Source organism: Leptonychotes weddellii, chromosome 5 (genome assembly GCF_054177405.1).
Source record: "Leptonychotes weddellii isolate Sample4059 chromosome 5, ASM5417740v2, whole genome shotgun sequence".
Taxonomy (NCBI): domain Eukaryota; kingdom Metazoa; phylum Chordata; class Mammalia; order Carnivora; family Phocidae; genus Leptonychotes; species Leptonychotes weddellii.
In genome coordinates this window covers 7,550,859-7,575,066 of record NC_138373.1, presented here as the reverse complement: position 1 = coordinate 7,575,066, position 24,208 = coordinate 7,550,859, and the positions used below count along the sequence as shown (strand labels likewise).

Here is a 24,208-nt window from a genome sequence, read left to right as displayed (position 1 = left end):
GATCTGAAAGAAATAGAAATACAGAAATATTTCCCGTATCTTAAAGGAGCAAAGGGAATCAAACCACAAGTTCTGCGCTCCATGCTATTAGCCCAACCTGTCCTGATCAAATTTTTTTACTGTTACCTTCCTTCCGAATTCACAGGTCACTGGCTGGGGGGGTTTTCATATCACTGTGGGAACCAGCATTTTTTCTTTGCTGTGGCAAAGCCATCATTTAAATATCTATTAAATGCTTTTTGTGGCTTGTTTATATACAAAGAGAATAAATACAAATTTCCTCCTCGTCACTGACGGACGTTTAATTAAAGGAAACAGAAGCTATCTCCCTTCCCCCAAACAGGTCATGGGACCCGCAGGAGCCGATGAAAATCCCTGCACCCACATCACCAGAGAAGGGATCTTCATTTTTCTTCACTTTGCCAACGGGCGACAGCTTCACGAATGGTCATTTCCGAAAGCACCTGTAACTGGCTGAACAAGCCTCTCTCAAAAATAAGCTGGAAAACGCTCTACTAATGAAGAGCGCACATTTTTAAATGCAAACATGATTAGAACATCTCGGTCTTGGCCCTGCGCATTCCTCCCCTGAGAAGGCTAATCTGTGCTCATAGTTCGCACAGGCGCGCGCACGCGCACGCACACACACACACACACACACACACACACACAATATGGGCTCCTGGCACTTTGATTATGTGAACACACCTGACCCCAGGGAAATAGGCTGAGACCAGCCCCATATTTCAGACAAACCAAACAGCCAATAGACAGTAATGGCTTTAAGCTACTGATGGCTGGGGCCAAAAATGAAGAACCACTTAATCTTCTGAACGAAACTGTCAATGTTAGGAGGCCTGCGGCCGACCTTCCCCCTGATCTTAATCACAGCCACCTATGATAACAGAGTAGGGTTTATTTTTGTGCCTGGCTCCAGACTATGATGATCAATCCTTTGGTTGTGACTATTCTCTATGCACACAATGAACTAGGGCAAGTTAAGAGTGTATAGTTAGTTCACGGATCCCTGCAGTCACGCACAGAATGAAATTCGCCTAAGATCTAAAGTAATTCCATCAAAACTCTCAACACTTTATGAAGTCTCTCCGAGCTAATCTACAAATTCAGCGAAATTCCAATACAAAGCTCAACAGAATTTTAAAGATAGAAGTGGGAAAATGATTCTAAAAGTCATGTGGAAGTATAGTCTAGATCATTTTGAAGAGCCATGAGGACAGTCACTTCCCCTACTGGATACCCAGCCTTAGCAATGAGACTGGGAGAGGTGGACCCTGTGGAAAATGTTCTGGGACGAGGGGGTCTCTCATCGGGCAGGGAGAAATCTGCACCCAACAGCATCCACACAAATACATTACAGGCCCAATGTGAAAAGCAAAAACAAAAAACTACTAAAAGAAAACACAGGAGGCCGTCTTTATGACACGAGCATGGGGAAGATTTCTGAAATAAGATATGAGAAAATGTAAGCTTTACATCTACAACTGGAAAACATTCACCTGCATTAAAATTAAAATCTTCCAGCAACAAAGGACACTGTAAACATAGAGAAAAGACGGGCCACGGTCCAGGAGGAGATACCTGCAAAGCACACACATGAAGAAGGCCCCAATTCAGAATATTAAAACTGCCCACAAATCGGTAAGAAAAACAGCAAACAGCCCAATAGATAAAATAAGCAGAGGATATGAGCAGTTGAGACACAAAAGACAACACCATACAGGCAAGTCATTATACAAAAGGGTGTCCACCCACATCAGAAATAAGGAAATACAGCAAAAATCAGTGAGGACGTGGCCGGGAGCTCACCAGTGGGGAGCAAGGACCTGCCACACAGAGTTGGCCAAGGCTGTGACCGTGACCGCACTTCTGGGTGTCCACCCCAGAAAACTCCTGAAGTCACTGCTCCCCAGGAGGGGTATCATCATAAGGAAAGAGTGTCAGCAACAACCAAAATTCCATCTGCCATCTCAATAGGGTGATGGATACATCTCCTGTGGTTCCCACACACAGCGGAATACTGTGTCACAGCTCAAATGAATAAACTAGATGCATATAGGCAGCACCCAGGACTAACTCTCTAAAAGGTAATACTTGGTGGGGGCGCCTGAGTGGCTCAGTTGGTTAAGTGTCTGCCTTCGGCTCGGGTCGTGATTCCAGGGTCCTGGGATCGAGCCCCCATGTTGGGCTCCCTGCTCAGAGGGGAACCTGCTTCTCCCCCTCCCCTTGGCTCATGTTCTTTCTCTCTCTCAAATAAATAGATAAAATCTTTTAAAAAAATAAAAATAAAAGGTATCATTTGGTGAAAAAGGCAAGGTGTCAAAGAATACATACATATATAGCAAAATACCATTTGCATAAAGAGTAAAATACATGTATCCTTACAAAGATACCCTCAGCTCACGAATGCATAAACATTGCTACGAATGCAAAAAGCATATGGAAAGGAAACATCAGTTTTAGGACGGGATTCCCATCTGAGGAAGAAGGTAGGAGAGGGAATGGAAGTGGGATTCGCGCCGTGTGCAAGGTATAATTTCTATTTGAAAAACCAGGCACCAGAGGCAAATGGGCAAAATGTCAACATCTATCCAATCTTCACGAAGGGCATGAAAATGTTTTGTTTTTCATACTTTTCAGTATACCAGAAATATTTCACATAAAAAAATAATGAGCCCCGGTTACAAAGCTCGGTGTACAAGAGAACGAAGTCACTGCAGGTAAAATCCTATGTTGAGGCCTGTGAGTGGGCTCAGCGGAGGCAAGGGGGCACGTACCTGCTGGATCTTTCTGCCTAAGTGGCTACCCCCTCAGACAAGCTCTTGAAAGAAACGTGCGCGGGGCACCTGGGTGGCTCAGTCGTTGGGCGTCTGCCTTCGGCTCGGGTCATGATCCCAGGGTCCTGGGATCGAGCCCCGCATCGGGCTCCCTGCTCGACGGGAAGCCTGCTTCTCCCTCTCCTACTCCCCCTGCTTCTGTTCCCTCTCTCGCTGTGTCTCTCTCTGTCAAATAAATAAATAAAATCTTTAAAAAAAAAAAAAAAGAAAGAAAGAAACGTGCACCAGGGTCTGTTTGGTGCAAAACCTTTTTAGGGGTGAAATATGTCCCGTCCCTTACAAATGCAAGGTTCTCGTGGCACAACAGTGAAAGCGATGGGGAAGGTGTCAGGGGCTGAGGTCGGAAAGGGTCGGGTTGTCACCAGCTGTCCAACCTCAGGATACTTGTCCCAGAGGCTCTCTGTGGCAGCCTCTTTAAAGCGCCCCAAGTGCAGAGTCAATGCATGGATGAAGAAATGGGGGGGTCAAATCAGGGGCCCGACTGGCCTTCTGGAGCTGGAACGGTGACCTTCCAAACGTGAAGTAGGGAACCACCAGGAGGGGGGTCCTGCAGCTGGAAGGTGCGTCAGGGGGCGGTCATCCAGCCTGTGTTCTTCCCGCTACACGCACCGGGGAGTCCCTCTGCTAGGGAGCCAGGGGCAGGGGACGGAGGCTCTGCGTGCCTGGACTGCAGCCTCCAGAGCTCAGTAAAGGCTCCCCAAGGACCTGCTCTGGCACAGACCCGCGGCCAGTCGGCCTGCACTGAAAATCTCCCGCCACCTTCCCCGCTTATTAGCTGTGCTTCTTCCTCCTTCTCTCTGGGCCTCAGTTTCCCTCTCTTTGCGACGGAGATAAACACAGTCCTTACTTCATAGTCATCCTGTGTTAAATGAGCCAATCCATCCGAAGTGTTGAGAACACTGCTTGGCACACAGTGAGGGCTCAGCGTCAGCTGTTGTCACTGGCCGTTACGTACCGCTGTGGCCTGCAGCGACCAGAGCCCTCCAAACGGAGTCGCCCTGGGACACCCATTCCACAGCCAGTGGGGTCACCATGACTCCTAGCTGCAGGCAAAATGAATTCTGAACAGAAAACCCCAAGAGGTAAAGCGGGTGGGGCCTGCTAAGAAGGGGCAGCACCTAAGTCTGGGGCCCATGGGGAGGGCGCGCCGGAGTGTGCCTGAGGAGGGGGAGGGCCCGCTCTCCAGAGGCCCAGAGCTCGGCCACCGGGCACCACGCCATCGCCTCCTCTCTCAGATCAAACTACAGAGGAGATCTGGCTGGCCTGGATCTCCAACCCGGGCCTCGGCAGAGCCAGAATCAGGATCCAAGTGTCCAGATTCCCAACCAAACACTCCTTGAACTCTACTGACTATATCCTAAGGTCTTTGGTCTTCCGGTAAAAATACTGGGCTCCAGACAAAATTACTATACTCTGCATGGGAGGCTCGTAATGCTCCTTGTAAACTTAACTTTTTACGCAACTCAAGGTTTGAAAGTTAAAACCAAGAGCTGACATGTTGGTGCATAATCAATGTTCGGGGATTAGTCACAACCACCCCGGTCGAAGCCCCCTGCCCCCCAGCTGAAGGAAGAAACACTCAAGACAACAAATCTCAGGGTCAGTGGGACCTGCCATCCCACTGTCTCTTTCTTGACTGACGTTATTTCAAGACAGAAAGTCAGCTTCTAGAAGCTAAAAGGAGACAGGGTAGCACAGTGGTGACGGCCTCATTCTCAGGAGCCTGCTGCCTGGTAGGCGGGTGGCTGACGCACTATAAAGTGGCACTCTCGTCACCCACCTCCCAGGGTGACCGTGAGGGGCCGTGTGGTGTCTGTACTGCACTCAGCATAATGCTTCGCTCTCAGTAAATAATAAATATTAATAAACAACAGTTCGCCGCAATTCCAACCAAATTTTACTGCCTTCACATTTAGTCATTACGCCTTACAACCTGTACGCAATAAAGGTATATCCTGGAGTAGATCCTCCACAGAATGACCTCCATTCAAAATGCATTTCATGGGAGGTTAATGATCAGAAAGACACGTTAGGGACTACGTGTAAAGAACCGCTTCCGAAGAGTGAGTCCAAGCCCATGTATTTCCCTCTACGAACAGTCAAGCTCAGCCAACGGGAGAGAAAAACGACCATCTCTCTACATAGGGAGGGAGCCTATTTTTATTTCATTTCATCTACTCAAGTCTGCAATAGTTGCAAAGGCTGATAGGCTGACTCTAAGCTGTAAGAGGATCTAGAAAATGTTCGTATTCCTTTCTGGCTTTAAAATACACTCGTGAGGGACGCCTGGGTGGCTCAGTCAGTCGAGCGTCTGCCTTCAGCTCAGGTCATGATCCCAGGGTCCTGGGCTCGAGCCCCGTGTCTGTCAGGCTCCCTGCTCAGCGGGGAGCCTGCTTCTCCCTCTCCCTCTGCCCCTCTCCCCCTCATGCTCTCTCTCTGACAAATAAATAAATAAAACCTTTAAAAATTAAATAAAATACACTCGTGAACACAAATTCTCCTTTTGGAAGATTAGGTTTTAATAACATACATTCAACGCGCCATTTATTGAGCTTCTACTACTTGCCAAAGCTATTCTGGATATTCTACAAGTCGTCTGACTCATAACAACTCCAGGATAGTTGTCATCACTCCAGTGTTTGGACGAGAACACGGAGGCCCAGAAGGTTGTAGAGCTCAGTGTGGTGTCGACTAGACTTCCATACCACATGCATCTAATTACTGTCTTTTCCTTTTGACAGTTATTAAACTCTCAGATAATTTGTCTGTTATACTCAAAATAGCCCTTTAAAGACTGCTAGACACAGAAGGAAGCGACACATGGGCTCAGGAAGGAAAGGGAACGCCGGCCCTGTCCACGTTTCGGGGAGTGATCCGGACAGACGGCCCCATGGGGTTCACAGGAAGCAAGTGTGGCCTGGGCGGGGGGGGCTCCTGTGTCACCAACAATGCAGACTGAGAAATTAATCCTTCATTGATGACCCAAGAACTCACTTTTCTGGGCCAAAGGCAATGGAACAAAAAAAGGTATCCCTCAAACAACGGAACTTCCTAACATCCAAACCGAACAGCATCCCAGTCTCAGAAAGTAGAGGGACCGAATGTGATGTCTGAAAATAACTGAGTGACAAAGATGATCAGGCTTTGAGCTGAAATTTTAGGGACCCCACTGCTAACCTGCCCAAATTCATCCTTGGCGGGGGAGGGTGCGCCAAAAGGCGGTTTCCATCTTTGACTCAAAAAACTGCCCTAACTCCCCGAAGAACCCTCACCCCACCCATACTCACTCACTACCCTAGTGTCCCGTTTCAGTTTTGACCACCATCTGAAGCTATCCTGTCTGTATGCCATGTGTTGGTCACCGTCTGCCTGCGCCTCTATGAGAGCTGGAACCTTCTCTCTGTGCCTGCTGTCTCCCCAAACCTCAGATTGCCCCTGGCCCCTGGCAAGGGCTCAGAACTACTCGTAGAAGGGAGGGAGGGAGGAAAGAACATAGGACAGCAATGTCTGCAAGCACCTACTAGATGCTCCATCCATGTGAATTCATTTCACCTACCCAGCATCTGGGACATACATGATCAGTCCTGCAAACATACATGGGTCCGAGTGTCGGAATGCTTAGTGACCTTGGTCAAGATCACTTGGCCCGAACATCCACTCCACTTCTGGTGTGGGGCTGGACATTTACCTTCCAGGAATCTCACACTTCTCATGTGACCCCCTGAAATACGCATGATATATTTCCGTTGATGAAGCAGCTAGCACCGGACTCCGGCTCAATCTGCTCGCACCCAAGCTAATTCCCCTGCTCCACAGGCCTCCTGGTGCCTTGGGCCATGCTACCGGGTCTGCCAGGACCTCAGGGTGGACAATGGCGCCACCAGCCATTGACTGACTTGGGGCTGACTTCAGTGTGACTTGCACCCATCACCACCTCACGCTTGAGGCAGGTTTTCTCACCAAGGGACCCTAAAGAGGAAATAACCTCTTGGGTTGATAACCTGGCTTAGAGGGTTTACTTGGTAACTGTTAAAAATCTCACTTTTAATTTTTAAACTTTTTCTAGTTAAAGTCTTATTATAACTTAACGGTGGGTGATTCTAGAATGATTAAACAACCGAGTTGATTATTTGAGCTTTATAATTTTGCCAGGTACCGGAGTAGCCTTTTAGAAACTAAGCTGGTGCTGCCAAAATGAAAACTCACCAGATACTTTTATCGGGGGAGTTTCTTCAGAGTATTAGAACAGATGAATAATTTCCTACCCCCACAAAGAGCGGCCATTAACAAGAAAGTTGGAGAGAAAAGTCACATGCTGTCAAGTTTACCCTTTAAAGTATACAGTTCAGTGGTGTCGGACATACTCACAGAGTTCTGCAACCCTCACCACATCACCACCCAGTCAATTCCAGAACATTTTCTCCACGCCAGAAAGAAACCCCGGAAGTGTTAGGAGTCGCCCCCTTCCCCTGGCAACCTCTTGTCTACTTTCTGTCTCCGTGGATTTGCCTCTTCTTGACATTTCGTATAAACAGAATCCTGTGGCATTTTGCATCTGGCTTCTTGTACTGAGTGTAATGCTTTCAAAGTTCATCCACATTGGAGCAGGTGTCAATGCTTCTTTCCTTTTTTTGAATAATACTCCTCCTTTGTATGGACAGACGGTGTTTGTTTATCGACTCATCTGCCGATGGACATCTGGGGTGCTTTTTCTTGGGCTCTTTTGAATTATGCTGCTATGAACATTCGTGTGCAAGTTTTTGTGTGGACATGTTTCCAATTCCTTTGGATATATACCTGGGAGGGGGAAATGGTGGGTCACAGGGCAATGCTAAATTCAACATTTTGAAGAATTGCCAAGGAAAGGCATTTCTTGAATTCTTTTTTTTTAAATTCTGTACAAAAAAAATAAAATTGAAGCATCAAATAAAATGTTGTTAGCTGCCTGTCTGAGATATGAATCTTGTGGAGTAATCTGCATTTTTAAGAACTGTTTTGTAAAGAAAAGATTCCTAAATAAATGCTATAAATATGGTAAGACTTTTTCATGTTACAGTTGTCATCAAGTGTCCATGGAATGCCAAGTGCATGGCTCGATACAAAGGCCTTTCCCTTCAGAGGTGGGAGAAAGTAATTGTACTAGAGAGGCAGGCTCCCAGACCCCCAACATGAGCAGTGTGCTGGGGGGGGCTGTCTAGCTGGTGTCCAGCCAGCATCCCCCGGTCTTCCAAGCTTGCAGGCTGCCTCCCCCATTGCTGCCTTCCCTGAAAGGCCCAAGTTCCGAGGGGCACATCTTGTCTGCCCTCCTCTGTGAAAGTCACAGTTTGTCAGTTGGCGCTGTGGGTCTTCAAAGAACCCACTCCCACGTCCAACAAGACACAAGGAAATTCACGCTGGTGTTTCTAGGCTTTTGCGTGCATTGATTTTAGAGTCTTATGAGGACGGAAGCAAAAAACAAAAATGTGGTTAAAACACAAAACACTGGTCAACTGAAGAGGGAGGCCAGCCTCCGGAGTCCGTCCATTTGTAGAAAAACAAGAGTGGAGAATTCGCTTGCTTCTCAACACAAACAATCCCGGTCGTTGCTAATAACGTCTAAGCACGGTGGTACGGTTAGAAAGGCACTGAGAGTTACATGTGAGCCCATGCACCGCACCACCCCCCCGCCCGGGACCCCTGCAGGCGCCCCCGGCTTCTCACGGAGCCCCGGCCACACGGGCTCAAGGAAGCCCGTGCAGGACGTGTCCATCTGAGTCGCAGCTTGAACTGATTCTTTTTTTCCAGGCTGAGTCACTCCCTGCAGTGGCTATATAAAGGCTTAGAGGCAGTGACCAAATGCATCTGGGCCTGGGCCACGGCTATATATTACTGCCCCCGCCCTCCCCCGGCCTGCCGACTCCTCCTCTCACAGACTGGAGTGCACAAGGACTCCTGAAGCCTGCAACAGGGGAGTGGGGGGCCTGCGTGTGAGGGCCACGGCGCCGAGGGCCACGGCGCTGGGGCCCGCGCTCTCTTTTCTTACTCCCACCATCTGTCCTGATCAATACAGAGATGACCGTGGCTTTCCTGAAGGAGGTGCCACCACTCCACCCCCACCCCCACGCCCAGAGCGGGGAAGGGATCCACAGGCCTAGTTCGTTTGCTGACAGCATGAAGATTTCTTTCCGAGTCATACCTCGAGATGACTCTGGACTTTTTACAACAGTTTCCCAAGAGTATAAAATTCAGAAAAGCACGCCAGCCTGGGCCACAAGGGGTGAGCTAAGATCATGCCACTCAGGAAACAGAAGCCAGTGAGCAGGCCCAAGGCTGCCTTGGGTGTGGACGGCGGTCAGTCCTGGCGCAGACCCCAGGCAGCCGGGCCCACGATGGTCAGGGCTGCGCTGGGCTCTGCCAGGACGACAGGAGCAAGAGAGGCCCCAGCACTTGGGCGGGAGGGACGCAGAAAACACGACCACGAACGTGAGCGCGGTGGGCCAGGTGTCAGGACGATTAACGCTCCAGGGAGCAAGACCTGTCGAGGCACAAGGACATCAGGGCACAAAGGACCACCGAGAGCCCCCAAACAGCAGCTCAGCTGATGTGGCCCCTTTACAGGAAACATAAATCGAACCTAGCCAAGTCGGGCAGACAAGTGCCTAAGACGGATTCCAGGGTAGGAGCTAGACACACGGACAGGACACAAGTTGAGCCCTGAGTGTGGTTTTGTGATAAAAGGCCCTGCACACCCCGGGTCTTTGCTTCCTCTCTTCTCCTGCCCTCCCCTTCCCCCCGCTCCGGGCAAAGGATGGTTCTTCCCTATCGAAAAGAGCTGAAACAGAACAAACAAGAGCCCGTGCTCTTTGTGGAAGCAAATCGAACACTGAGGAATGCTCATTCTGCGAGCTGAGCATTCCAGAGCACCCGGGGACCTCGCCGTAGGGACGTTGTGCTGCCATCCACCTCAGCGCCCCGCGGGTCACAGCACCAACTCAGGGCCCACACTGCCTGGGCCAAGTGGTGAAGACAAACTGGCCCAAGGAGCAAACTTAGCTGACGGAAGCACAAGAAAAAAGTCATGAATCCCTAGCATGGTCCCCTTCGAGGTCCCTGACTTTCTTTTTTTTTTTTTTTAAAGATTTTTTATTTATTTGACAGTGAGAGATACAGCGAGAGAGGGAACACGAACAGGGGGAGTGGGAGAGGGAGAACAGGCTTCCTGCTGAGCAGGGAGCCCGATGCGGGGGGCTCGATCCCAGGACCCCGGGATCATGACCTGAGCCGAAGGCAGACGCTTAACGACTGAGCCACCCAGGTGCCCCGGTCCCTGACTTTCAAGAAATGCCTTCGTTTCCAGGAGTGAGGAGTTGGCCCGGCATCCCTGGCTAGCTCTGGACATCCCCGCATGCTTTCATGTCCCTGGTCATCCGCTCTGCAGTCGGCTCTATCAATACGGCTGTCCCTTGGGGCATCAAAAGCCATCCTGGCCTGTACCTGGGAACCCTGATCGTAGCAACAGAAGAGCAGAAGGCAAGCGCTTTCTGGTCTATGCTACACACAGCTCGACCACCACCAACCTTCGAGAAAGCCAAGGCTGCCCCTCCCGCGCACATGCCACCAGCCTGACCTCGCCCTTCACCAGCCTCAGGTGGGAGGAGAGTGCTGGCCAGCGCAGAGATGCTGGCCCCTGCTCATCCCGCCGGGGGTGGCCCACTCCTCAACCTGCCTCCCCAGAATCCCCTGCTGGAGCCCTCCTGGCATGTTGCAGCGCGGCTGCAAATGTGGTCTCAGGGGCTGTGTTCGGAGCTGGGGGCTCCCAGACGAGTTCCAGGGAGGCCAGGAGCAGCTACTCACGTGCATTTCTTAGGGCAGCAGGTCCTTCCCATTCAGCACTATTTCGAAGGTTGAGAACCAAGGCGCGAAAAGCAGCCTGATTCACCTAAGTAAGGGTTCCAGAGGCCTATGTGGCTTAGAGCTTTACCACCACTGACAGTGTTTCTGGGGGGCAGGTCTGCATTCGGAAGATTCCAGTTCTACCATCCTAGCACTTCACATGCCAGATCAGGATGTTGTGCTTGCTGCTAAGAAAGATAAGGAACTCTTTAAGAACAAGGATAGGATTGTATCCTCAGGGTGGAACCATCTGGCACATGGAAGGTGTTCAAAAAGTATTTGTAAAACGATTACCTATTACCACAAACCAACTTTTGAAATATTTTAAGCTGAAACTACCTGCATTTGTTGTGTCGTTTTAAAGTTCCCTGAGCTAGCTTTAAGGAGCAGAAATCGACCGTGTTCCGCAGTGTGTTCCAAGTTCACACCAGTAACGAACATGTCCTGGACTCTAGACGCCAGGCTTGTGCGAAGCCCTCCACACGTTCACATGCACATACACAAATACACACACACAAATACATGCCATACACACATACATACACAAAAAAATACACACCATTCACATATATACACAAATACACACCACTCACACATACAAATACACACCACACACACACAGAAAAAAATAAATACCATACACAAATACACACGGATACACACCACACATATACACCATACAACATACAAATAAACACCACACACACATACCCCCCACACACAAACACAAATACAGACACAAATACACACCACACACAAATACATACCACACATACACACACATAAATACACAAACACAAATACATGCAAATACGTGCCATACACATACACACACAAAAATACACACAAATACACACCACTCACATATACAAATACACACCATACACAGAAAAAATACATACCATACACATACACATAGACAACATACACACAAACACACATCATACACCCATACACACACACAGAGCAACCCTGTGAGCTGGGCCCTATCATCACACTTCGGATAGATGACAAAACTGAGACTTTGGGAAGCTAAGCCGTCAGCCAGAGCCACCAGGCTATAAGTCACCTGAGGTAATCTGTATGGAAAGCGACAGAACCTAGAAATACCCCAGTCTTTTATGTTCAACGCTCAATTATTAATTCAATAGGGAATGGATGTTTCGTTATAAAGTTAAAATTAAAAACCACTTTTCTTTGAAAGGGATTTTTCTGAATCAAGGCAACGTATAAAACTTTATTTTTGAAGTAATTGCAATGTTCTTCAACTTGACTACAATTTGGGGGTTAAAAAGACATAAGCGATAATATCAACTGACTGTGAATGTATAATTCTAATGACAAAACTGAAACTTTTAAAAAAAAAAGTCCTCTAAATGAGAAACCTCCAAGGCTCTGGCCAGCACGGCACCTGCCCCTTGGTGCTCCTATGGCTCATCCAGAAAGGAAGGAGCCGCCCGCGGCTACGAGGCCACCTGCAGAGCCCACCTTTCCCTCTGCACTTGAGCTTTTCCAGCTGCCCTCGGGCAGGGCCAGGTTGGAAAATATAATCTCCCTGTCGGGAGACCACCTTACTCACCTCTGACTTTTCTCTGGTGCCTAATCCTGCACACTAGATTCACTAGCTGTTCGGTAGACACTAGGAGCGCATTGTCTTCTTCCCCAGAACAAAGAGGGCCTGCAGCGTTTTCATCAGCCATGGGCACACTAGGTGCAAACCAGCGGGCACACCGTGGCCCTGACTCTGCCACCCTGTTCACCCCGGAACAAGGGCCCGCTCCTCACCTGGAGGCCCAACTTTGTGAGGTGTGAGCATCCAGACTGTGAGGTGTGAGCATCCTGGTCTGGGTCCACCCGAGGAAGACGCCTTTCCCGCCAACAAGCCAATTTTTTTTTTTTAACCCCTGAGAACAAAGTCCTAAGCAACCTTCATTTTTATATGCCTAATCTCTAAAAGAGTTTCCTCGACAATAAGTGTTAATTTGCTCAGGTGCTGAGTGGTCCGCCCAGCAGTATAGTCACAAGAAATAACTGGTGTTGGAGAAATATCAGGGCCACCCCCCCTGCACTGAGATCCCGAACAGACAATAGAATATCCCCTCTGGATCCCAGGCCCCGCACTCACTGGATCCAGCCACCCCCCCGCCCACACACTCACGCACTCCTTCCCTCCGTGTACCCCAGAGGCCTTGGCTATAGCTACTCGCCCCCACCCTCATTCTGGCCTTCAACGGCTTCACTATTTACCGAGAATTCTGGTTGGTTGCTGGCATAAGTGAACCTGACTGTCTTTTCCACCCGTTCTCGCCTTGGCATTCCCACAGGGACCCCCACCCAGATTTCAAGGACGGACCTGGGATAGGAAAATGCAAGGGGAGGTGCGGGAGCCTGTAAGCAGCTTCACCCTTCCCAGCTTCCCGGAAATTCCTGTGGCAGCAAGACTCTCCTTACCGCAGAAGGAGAAGCCTGAGCGAGCACTAGCCTCGACCCTCTGGCAAAGGCCAGGGCCCTTCTCCATGGAAGATAGTGTCTAAAAATGTGCCCTGCAAAGAAATGCCCCAAATGTCATTTACCACCCAAGCCGCTTCTTCCCTGAGCCTCTTCTATTTACTGGGATCGGGAGAGAAAAATGCAACATTTCAGGTGGGGCTTCCTCAAGCTCTGTGAGCTGGTCCCCCGTTTCCATGTCAGTGGAGGGGCTGTACCCAGAAATTTTCAGCTGGGCCCTCAGGGGCCCAAGGGGAAGCACCCCCCCACCTCAGGGGGCCCCAGCCCTTGGACCTGACAGGAGCCTGGGCCTCCAGAGGAACATCCAGGAACCCAATTCTCCACTCCTCCTCACAGCACTTACCACAGGACAGGTCATGTTTACTTAGTGTTGTCTGCTGCCTTGGAAGGATGACCCTGACCTTCTGCTTTAGATTTTCTACAGAAACCCCTGGACTTGGGGTCAGCAAGGGAAGGGAAGTAAGAACCCAGGACAGCGGATGACAGCTCATTACTGGAACAGTGTGAAGAGTGGCCGGAGAGACAGAGGTGAAGGGGGTCAGCCAGGGGACAGGGGGTCAAGGACAAGGAGGACAGCTTGGGAAACCCCACAGCTAGACCCTCCAGGAAGGCCTGCTCTGAAGCGGCCTGACAGGAGGAGAGCGACTAGAAGAAGGGGGTCCTGCTGCCTGGCTGTTTTGTCGGCCCTAGTCTTTACTGGTGACAAGGTGGACCACGGAGCGCAGCAGCTCCCCCATCCCCTCGCGGAAGAGGACAACCTGGCACAGATCACTACAATGTGCACTTTTGCTTGGATAACACATGCAAGAGCCACATTTCACGGCAGGCCGGGTGAGGGTAAGGAGGGTGGGGGTAGCGGGTCTAAAATTTAAAACCCTTGAGGGGATCTACCCCTGGAGAGCCCCCTTGCTTCCCATTGGGCTATCCTGTTTTCTCCCCCAAACAGTTATTCTGAAAATAGAGGGTTAATTATTTGTTTCCCAAAATGAGTGACAACAGCATGCCCTTGAACATTGGCACACCGGAAACGAGTCTACTTTTAAAAGTTCAAATCGCGTATCATTTTTTTCAGGAATACTGGGCAAATCAGAGGCATGCCTCCCAGAAGGCAGCTTTCCTTCCAGACCTGCTCCTTTGTCCTCCACAGAGGCACGTGGGCACCTGCGGTCCGCTCTCACCTGAGGGGGAGGGTGCAGGAGGCTGGGGCGAGGGCCCACGGCACGAGAACCATCGTGGGGCGAACCATCGTGGGGCAAACCAGCAGGAACTCCCAGAAAGCAATTCCCACATCTGCTCAACTGTCTTTCAAACTCTCCTTGCTTTTCACGTCTTACAAAGCCTTTGATAGGGACTGAGGGAACGAGAGGCCTAGGCAACAGACTAGGAAAATGCTGCCCGAGCCCCCCTAAACACTGCCTTTCAAACATGTACTTACAAGGGAAAAAAAAAAAAAAAGCCCGTGAGGAGCACGTTTGCAGTGCCCTTTAAAGCGTATTTCAGGAAACAGAAGCGTTTAACAGGCCCTACCAGGCTAAATGTCTGTTCTACAGGAAGGATCGGCACACTGCATCCTCAGATGGGTGCAGCCGCCCACCACACCAGGGAAGGGGCCCTCTGAGGACCCCCCACACCCCATCCCACTATGCTCAGTGCTCCTGAGGACTTGGGGTGGCGTGCTAACAGACGTGGGCAAGGAGCGCGGGGGCCCAGAGGCCCGGGTGGGCCACCCAACTGGCCACGTGCTCGCAAACACCCAACTGGGTCGGTATCTGCCTCTGGAATGAGCTCGTGCCTCCTGGCATCCAGACAGCCCACCAGCGCCCCGGTCCCCCAGCCCGCAGAGGAGAACGCAGTCTGCTTACAACACGGCTCCCGGACACGGACGGGGACGGGGAGACCCCGCACCGAGACTGGGACGGTACTGTGGCCTCACCTCTGGAGTGTTCTTCTTGAACTCTCGGCTCTGCTCGATAAGCCGCTTTCTAGACTGCTCGCTTTCATCTTGCCGGTTCGCCAATACCGTGGCGGTGGCATCGAGTTCCCTCTGTGGAGACACAAAAAGGGGGGACGAGACTGTCACCGCGCTGCGTACCAGAGGAGATCACATTTGCATTTGACCAGAACCCAGGAGAGGCCCCCGTGGCTCCAGGGATCCTAGGCTCCGGGGCGGGGGCGGGCAGCGGACACTGAGGCAGCTCCCCTCCAGCCCGAGCGCTGGTCCCAGAACACCAAACTGGCTCAGCCCGCCGTGCCCTGTTTCCATGCGCACCTCACAAATGTCTGCTTCTATGACCGAACGCAAACTGTTTCTCTTTCCTAAACCCTGAGTCAGGCCGAGGCCCAGATGCCAACCCACCCGGGAGTGGCTCATCTCTGTTCGTAACAAGCGTTCCTTCTTGCCCCATCTCTGCGCCCTGGTTCTTCGGCTTTACTCTGGGCTTCTCGGTGGGGTAATCTATTTGTCTTCAACAGTGTGGGCCTGGGATCTTTTGTGGTGATACTTGGTTTGCTTTCATTAACAGCATTTACTGTGGGCCTAATATACGCGAGGCACCATGTCCAGGACTATCCAAATTAACCTGTTACTCGTTTTCAGGAGGGACCTTTAAGAGGCAATTTCCAAGAATCGTGATTTGCAGGATGTGGTCAAGTCTGAAAACGAGGCACCTGGAAACACTTGTTATCCTCCAACTATTTTCCTCGTACTGAAACCCTGAGAGTTGCCAGGAGCGGGTCCCCTGTAAGAGGACCTCTGCCCACGTGACAAAATGACACTCAAGCATCAGCGAACCTGTGCCCTGGCCTCAGGAATTCTGGGAGACGCTGCCAACAGGGCCGGTTTCAAACAAGGCTGCGGCAGATGGGCCCAGAGTGGTGTCCTGGCTGACAGCAGGGGCACAAGGACACGCGGCTGTGGTCACCGAAAGGCTCCTTTGCTCGCTGAGTGGCCTTCGTGATGAAAGACACATTCTGCTTAGGATTCAGTGTGGCTGCTCCTGGTGGCTTCTCTGCGGTACGGCCCCTCCCCTGAGGCCCAGCAGAGCAAGGACCCAATCGAAGACCGCAAGGCGAGAGAAATCCGAGATAGAGATCCTTCCAGAGATGCCCAGGAAGCCTGTGAGTCCTCCCCACACCCCCAGCCACCCCACGAAGTTCCACCTGCTTCCCTTTTGGGCGGAAGTAACCCAAGCAGGTCTGTAGGGCCTCCTGGTGGGCGCTCCACTCGCACATGACAGTGTGGGCCCCTGCCAGACGAGACGACAGGGCACTGGAGCCAACATCCAGCGTGCTGTCAACTTGGAAACTGTAGACAGTTTTAAGGGGGGAGGGCGGTGGGGGAGGGGGCACAGACACCCCCCCCACCACACTCTCCCCTTTCGTGTTTCTGGCATTACAGCAAATCTTGGGCAAACAAGTCCAAAAGAATAACATGGGCTAGGATTCAAGAACAGATGTCAAAGCTACTGCAGAAAAGAGGGAAACACTGCACATTTTGATAGACCACATTTGAAACACATCCCAGTCGAGTGAAGGCAGGAAAAAAAAGAGCAACCAAAACCAATGTGGCGATGCGGGGACGGAGACGGCGAAGAGAGAGCAATCGCAGATAAGCAGAAGGCTTTTCAAAAATATAAACAATCTGGTAAGGAGGAGGACTTAGACGGCTATATTTAAGCGGCAGCAGCAGAAGTTATAAAAGGAGGCTTCAAGAAGTGGGGAGCAACGCCAATATTGAAATATGACAGAAAAAGTAGAGTTGATGTTTTGTTCCCATCGCCCGCAGATGCAGAAAACGTGGAGAAAAACAAAGAGCTCGGACTGCTTTCAAGGAGGACCCTCCTTCCTGGGAGGGGGTATCACCCAGTCAGCCAGAACTGCTGGATGTTGGGGGCACAGAGGTGACCGTGGGGCCTGGCCCTGACCCCCCCCCACCTTCCCATCCAGGGGGACCGGCGTGGGGACGGTGGGGGCAGTGCCACGGGAGACATGGAAGAGCCCTGGGGTCCCCACATGTCCCTCTCACTGGAGTCCAGCCCAGCCTGGTGCCAAGGAGCCCCATGGGCATGTCCATCAGAAAGCCCAACTCAGAAGTGCTGAGCCCAGGACAGGTCCCTTGATGGAAGGCAGCAAACCCACCTTTGTCACAAAGCCATGGGGCCAGTGCGCCTGGGGTGACCTGCTGCTGGCTGTTGGGGACCCGCCACGGGCCCCCCACACTCCTTCCCCACGTGTGCAGACATACGCAGGTCCCACGTGAGAAACCAACGGGAGGCTCCTAATGTAACAGAGCGCCACCACCCGCCACCATGAAAACAGACTGGCACAGTGAGGAGGAGAGCCTGCGCTTGCCCGGCCCCGGGTTTGATTGGTCAGACTTGGGGCTCACGATCCTTGACTGGGTCCCTTGCAAAACCACCACCGAGTCCTTCTGAAGGACACCTTCTGAGGCTTTCTAAGGTTGTTGGGACAACGCAGAGAAGAGACAGCTATTAAACATAAGCCAAATACTGTTTTATTATCTACCCAGCCTGCCTATTCTCAAAGTGTCAAATATAATGACACATTAACAAGGGAATTTAATGGGTTTAGGGGAGGTGGCAGTGGGGGCCTAAAATACAGAACCCTCAGTCCCTGAGTCACTGATCACTTATTAAAAAAAAAAAAAAAAAGCATGGAGAGTCCCCACATCCGAAAAGCACTAAAACCTCAGAAAAAGGGGAAGGGGGAAAGCAAAAACTGGGAACCAACTGAAGTATCCAACAAAGAGTGCGTCGACGTATCCACTCAAGGATCATTCAGTAACGGTTTAAAAAAAGAAAAAAAGAAAGGTCCCATATGCACCAGGAGATGGGATGATCTTCAAGATATATTTAAGCAAAAAGAGCAAAGTGCAAAAACAATGCTAGTATTGTTTGAAAGGGTATCTATACATATCCTTACATAAGCTTTGATTGTCTCCAGAAAGATACAAAAGATATTTGTAACTGCTTGGCTCTGAGAAGGCTTTGGGGTTGGGGGGAGGGGAGATGGACCTGCCCTTCAGCAGACGGCTGACCCTCGAAGAACACAGGTTTGAACTTTGCGGGGCCACTTAGGTGAGCATTTTTTATAGCGCAACACCGTAAATGTATTTTCTCTTCCTTATGATTTCCTTAATAACATTTTCGTTTCTTTAGCTGACTTTATTGCAGGAATACAGTATATAATACATGTGATATACAAAGTACGAGTTAATCGACTATTTATGCTATTGGTCCAGGCTCCCAGTCAACTATAGGTCCTGAGTGGTTAAGTTTCAGGGGCGTCAAAAGTTATATGTCGGGGGGTGCCTGGGTGGCTCAGTCGTTAAGCGTCTGCCTTCGGCTCCGGTCATGATCCCCGGGTCCTGGGATCGAGCCCCACATTGGGCTCCCTGCTCAGCGGGGAGCCTACTTCTCCCTCTCCCACTCCCCCTGCTTGTGTTCCCTCTCTCGCTGTGTCTCTCTCTGTCAAATAAATAAATAAATAAAATCTTAAAAAAAAAAGTTATACGTGGATTTTCGACTATGCTGCGGGTCGGTGCCCCTAATCCTCACTGTTCAAGGGTCAAGTGTACATCTTCTGAGTATTTTAGCCATGTGCATATATTACCAAATTGGAAAAACTGTACTATATGTTCCTTTCTTAAACCCTGCTCATGTGAAAAAATACAGGTTTACATACAGAAATATATTTTATTTTACATCATGTGTCCCACACACGAGGGTTCACGGTCTGCACTGTCCACCTGCCCAGGAGCAAAGGCCTGGAATAGATGACCTCCTGACTCACTCTGGTAATTCAAAAAGTAAGGCCAGCCCGTCCTTTGTCAAAACAACAGCTGTTTCTTGCACAACGCGCTGCACACTGGCCAGTGTCTGGGCTTAGGAACGAGGAGGAGGTGGCCAGTTACAGAAAACACCGCTCACCCGGGCCAGAACTTTCCCAGGGAAGGGCAGAGGAGGGCGTCCCCTCCAAAACGATGTAGAAATATTCTAAACATCTGACAGCCCCAGGTCCGAAGGGATGGGAAGGTGGCAGGGCTGGGCTGGCAGCAAAAACGTGGGGGCTCGGAACACACGGGCACTTCCAACTAGGCCGAAAGAGGCGGAAATTGTCCTGGGAAAGCGTCTCACGAGGACAGGCACCTGGATGCAGAAACTGCAATTTTTGTTCTAAGTCATCTAGTGGCAACGGACGCCAGGAGGTGACGAGGTCCAGAGCAAGACCAGTGGCTTCGGAGCCGAGGCCCCACGGGCGCAGGCACAGCCCTTGCCGGGAGATGGGGGGGCAGGGGGGTGCTACCACATGGCTGTGGATGCCTGCAATCCTGCTTTTTTCACTGATGAGAATTTCCAGGATGCTTTTTCAACATTTCTGACAGATCCTCCAAGGGCACAGCTCCTTAACATTTAACTTTCTCTCTGCCTGAACTCCAGCCTCTCAGCCAAGTGTTAAAGATGTATTAAATACCAAAAATTAAAAAGTGCCAATAGTGGCCGAATTTAAAAGAAAATTTTCCCAAAGAAAACCAGTCTTCAGAACGTCACTGATCGGTTTGAAACTGCTCGCCTTTAGAGTAGGTATGTCAGCTGTTTGCCTGTATTAAATTAGGGGGGGCATCTGCAGGGCTTCTGTGAGGCTCCCCTCCTAAAGCCCCCAGGCTAGGCCTGCCTCAGCTCCCTGCTCCTTCTGGGCCTGGGGAGGTGGGCCCTCTCCCCCAGCACCCCTGGGCTGGAGCAAGGAAAGTATTCTCTGCTTATCGTCTGTAACTTGCATCCAAAGAGTTAGTTCATCTGGTGTTTCTTTCAGGCTCACCTGGCAAGCTAATCAAACAGCAAATCTTGACTACGAATTCAAAATGGCTTTATCAGTGAAACCACGAGGACTCAAACAAAAAGAGAAAGGCAACCCCAGTTTCTGAGTGGGGTAGTCCCTGGGGCTTTTTCTACTTCATTTCCAGCCACAGGGTCAGGGGGACAAATGGAAGCTGCTCTGGCTAAGACAGGGCTGTAAGGGGCCCAAGGCCACCTACCAGCCTCCTTCTATCACCCCCCATCCCCCACCCAGCCCCCTACACAGAACATCTGAAGACCCTTCAGACGGTGGCCTCAGAGAAGCCTGGCTTGGAATCCAGGTTCCATCCCTGCTGTATCCTGTGTGGTTGTGGGCAAATGACGTTCCCTCTCTGGAGGTAACGGAGATAAAGCATGTTCAATTCGCGGCATGGGACGTGCTCCCTCAAGAGCACGTACCATCCTGTACTATCCAAGCCACGCACTTGACCTCAGGCCCGAACTCAGTCTGCCACCCAGGTCGGGGGCTCCAGGGATGTACAGATGAATCAGAAGCTGACTCCAACCTCCAGGTGCCCACGGTCCAGCCAAGGAACCAGGCAGGCACAGAAAAGCAGCAAGACAGAAGGGACCGGGTCCGTGGAACCCAAACAGAGCAGAGGTTTGCAAGGGGAGAACATAACTCCCAGCAAGAAAGCCCTCCAAGTTTTCTCGAAAGATGCCCATCTCGGCTGGAGCCCGTGGGTGGGAGGGGCTTGGTCCCCATTGCCCTCCTCTTCTTCTTCCTCCCTCTCCTCCCCCGGGGCTCACTGAGTCCCTGGCACAACCAGTGGGAAAGGTGCTGTCAGAGACCAAGAACGGGGCTCAGAGGAACCAGCAGCCTGGTCAGCACCTCCCCCCCAGGATGGGGGTGGCAGAGGCCCAAGAGGAACACGCCAACATGGAAATAAGTGGGTTCAAATAGAAACATAAAGGCCATTTCCCCAAACATGTCCACCAACAGTGACCAAGATGGCCACCGTAGTGGAGAGGTAGGTGTGCACACATTTCATGTGCTCGTATGTACATGAGATGCCTCTGGAAGGCTCTACAGAATACAAGACACAGGTACCACTCCGCATCCTGGGAGGAGAACGGACGAGCAAGGCAGTGTCCCGCGGCGTCCTCGCCCCTTCTCCCCCCCTCATTCCTTTTGAATTCTGAGCACCTAACTATAATGACATTTATCTTTCCAAATCTCCTTTCTTTCCCCTGTAATGGGATGCAGGCTTTGACGGACAGATAAGGACCACGGAATGCCCCTCCCCATTCCTTTTAGAGCAGTGCTCCCCACGGAGCTGCAGGAAGTGCATTTTGTTCCATTGGTGGGTGTGTGCACTGACCAAGGGCGATATTTAAAGGAGAACCTTGCAGAACACCCGAAGTAAATGCTACCGCTTTCGCTTACTTTGTAAGTTTAGGTATAAGACCAAGTCTGACTCCACGTTTCCCAAGTGCCCTTTGCAGACACTTAGTCCTCACCCACCGCTTTCCCGCTCATGATCTTTGATTCACCGCGAGTGCCACCGAAGTCTGAGTCACGGCTACAGTATTCTGTCATGTGATGGCAGGCGGGGGCCAGCAGTGAGCACTCCCACGCAGGAAGCTGCACCTGCCACAGAAGTGACACGGACCTCAGTAGGGACTCCATCCACGGAGGGGCCGTGGATGAACTGAATGGAGAAAAATGGCACAACTAAAGGAGGCAGGGAAGGCAGGGATCCAGGAGTTGCACGGAGCTGCCGTTTGATGTTAAGACTTAGGTGCCCTGTGTTCCCTGGGGGCACCAATGACCACGGAGCTGGGGAAGCTGTAGGGGGAGGGGCAGGACACGTACACACCCTCCAGGAGAGGCAAGAGAGGGGACGCAACCCAGATCTGAGCTTGTCATTCCCTGCTCAGAGCCTCCAGTGGCTTCCTAGGGGGCCTCAGATAAGACCAGCAGGGCACGTTGGCCTTCCTCTGCTGTCCCCAGAAGGCTGGGTCCCCTCCTTTCCCTCGGACCCTGAGCACCAGCCTTTCCCTCTGCTTGGAGGCCCATGCCTGCTCCCCTCCATCAAACTGTCGGATCTCTGACTGAATACCACTTCCCCGACCCCAACCCCTTCCACCCCACCAAGGCAGAGACTGTAAGGTGGGCAGCGACTCTGGTTTGCAATTCCGTATATGCGTACAAGTGTGCGAGGTCAGTGTGTCTCCCCATGGGCCGTAAGCTCCAGCAGGGCCTGCCTTTTGCTCACTGCAGAATTCCCAGCACTTCACACGGTGCTGGGGTACATCACAGGTAGGCAGTCAATATTTGCCAAATGAAAGAATAAGCTTTTGAAAAAAGAAAGGGAAAAAAAAAGGCAAAATTATACCAGAAAGGGGACAAATTTAACAACTGCAAGGCTTCCGGTCAGAAAGAGAGATGGCTGCAAGCACTGAGGCCATGAATGGCAGAGAATCTTCTGGGACAGTTCAGGAGACTAGGGGCTGAGGAGGAGGAGGGGGTCAGGCTGACAGAGCTGGCTTCTTGAAAGGCAAGATAGATGGAAGGAGGCAGGGGGGCCTGGAGGAGACCCACACTCCCTTCTTGCTCAGCCTCCAAGGATCCTGGGTCGAGCCTCAGAATGGTACCAGTTTATAAGAATTAGGATCATTTGCCCAAGAGGGACTCCTCCCCGCTGGAGCGGCCCTAGCAAGCTCTCCTAGCAGCCCAGGAAGCAACCTGCATCTGAGCTCCATGTGAAGAATGCAGAACGGGAACACGGGTGGGAAGAGTCCGTCCCAACAGTGCTTCAGGGTAAGTAGGCAGCAGCAAAGCAGAGCTGGGGTTCACTGTCGAGGCTCTTCCCCTGCCTGTGGGAAGGGCCCCCAGAAGGAGACCCCAGGAGGGGTCCTGGGGAGCGAGTGCTCTTCCCAGGGCAGGGAGAGCGCTCTCCGGGGCAGCCGGTGCCGAGCCCAGCTCCCAGCAGGGACTCAGTAAATGCTGGCCACGGAGAGGTGAGCTCTCTGGGTTAATCACACCCTGTGGCTCTCTGACTCAGGGAACAGAGAGGTGGGTATGTGGACAAAAGCAAGGGGACTGCCTATAGTTCAGGCTTCTAGCTCTCGGGGGGTTGAGTCAGAAACACCGTGCGTGCACTCCAGCCCTTGCTGAGATCTCTGTGCAGTGCAGCTCGTCTTCTCCCACCTTGGAGATCAGAGTCCAAGGAACAGGACGCAGCCTCCTGGCCGGATCCGCAGAGCCCAGCAGCTGTACTCCCAGCACTGGTTTCCCACCACGAGGGGGTTCCTGCTCCCACACAGCCCCGGAGAAAGACAGGATCTCTGGGGCCGGCAATGGGGAGCAGGTGCCTGCAGGGTGGTGTGTTGGGGGACCAGCGTGCACACGGACCAGCCGAGCTATCTAACCTCAAGTGGGGACAGGACACTAATACACATCTCATGGGGCTGCCATGCAGATTAAATCGGGTAAAACACCCACTACGATGGCTATGGTAGTTTCTCTTCTCCTCTCCCTATTGAAGCTGATCGCACCTTGTATAAAGATTATTCCCTTGTGCTCCTTTCACTCTGAAGATGGTACTGGTTGTCTAATACGTACTCAATAGTTCCCAATTCTGGGACATGACCTGTATTAATTCCTGATCTAGGAAATTCAAGTGCAACGATTTACTCCAACATAGACTTACTGCCTGTAAGGCTACACCCCCGGGGATGGTGGGAGTGGGAGCGAACAGAGGCACAGGCAAGGTGTCTCAGTGTCTACTTTTTAAACAGAATCTTCAATCCAGTGAATGCGTTACCGACTCAGAAAATAAAAGTGAATAAAAACAAACACATTGGCCTAACAAAGGCTACGGACACAAAGTTCTCATACAAGCCCTTTTTTTGTGAACTCCTTGGGATGGAGAAATTTCAATAGGGAACCAAGACTTTGTTTTTTGTTGTTTTTCACCCCGTTGCAAACCCACTATGCAAAGACAAAAATGCCAGATGTATCCAACAAGCATTGCGCTACATATAATACTTGCCAGACTCTCATTTAAACAGTGAGACGTGAGAGACGGTGTCTCGGTGATGCATAATGAAACATAGACGGATCGGAAGCCCACGTGGCGGGGGTGGGGGGGT

At 51.2% G+C, this 24,208-nt stretch overlaps 1 protein-coding gene across 9 annotated transcripts in view; it reads right to left on the bottom strand.

The window, feature by feature from the left end:
- CUX1 (cut like homeobox 1) overlaps positions 1-24,208 on the bottom strand; it is a 352,135-nt gene that overhangs the window by 261,042 nt on the left and 66,885 nt on the right. For all 9 annotated transcript variants that reach the window (XM_081819440.1, XM_081819443.1, XM_081819442.1 and 6 more), the window contains exon 2: positions 15,169-15,279. In XM_081819440.1, coding sequence (XP_081675566.1) covers positions 15,169-15,279 — 111 coding nt within the window. The remainder of the gene's footprint in view (positions 1-15,168; positions 15,280-24,208) is intronic.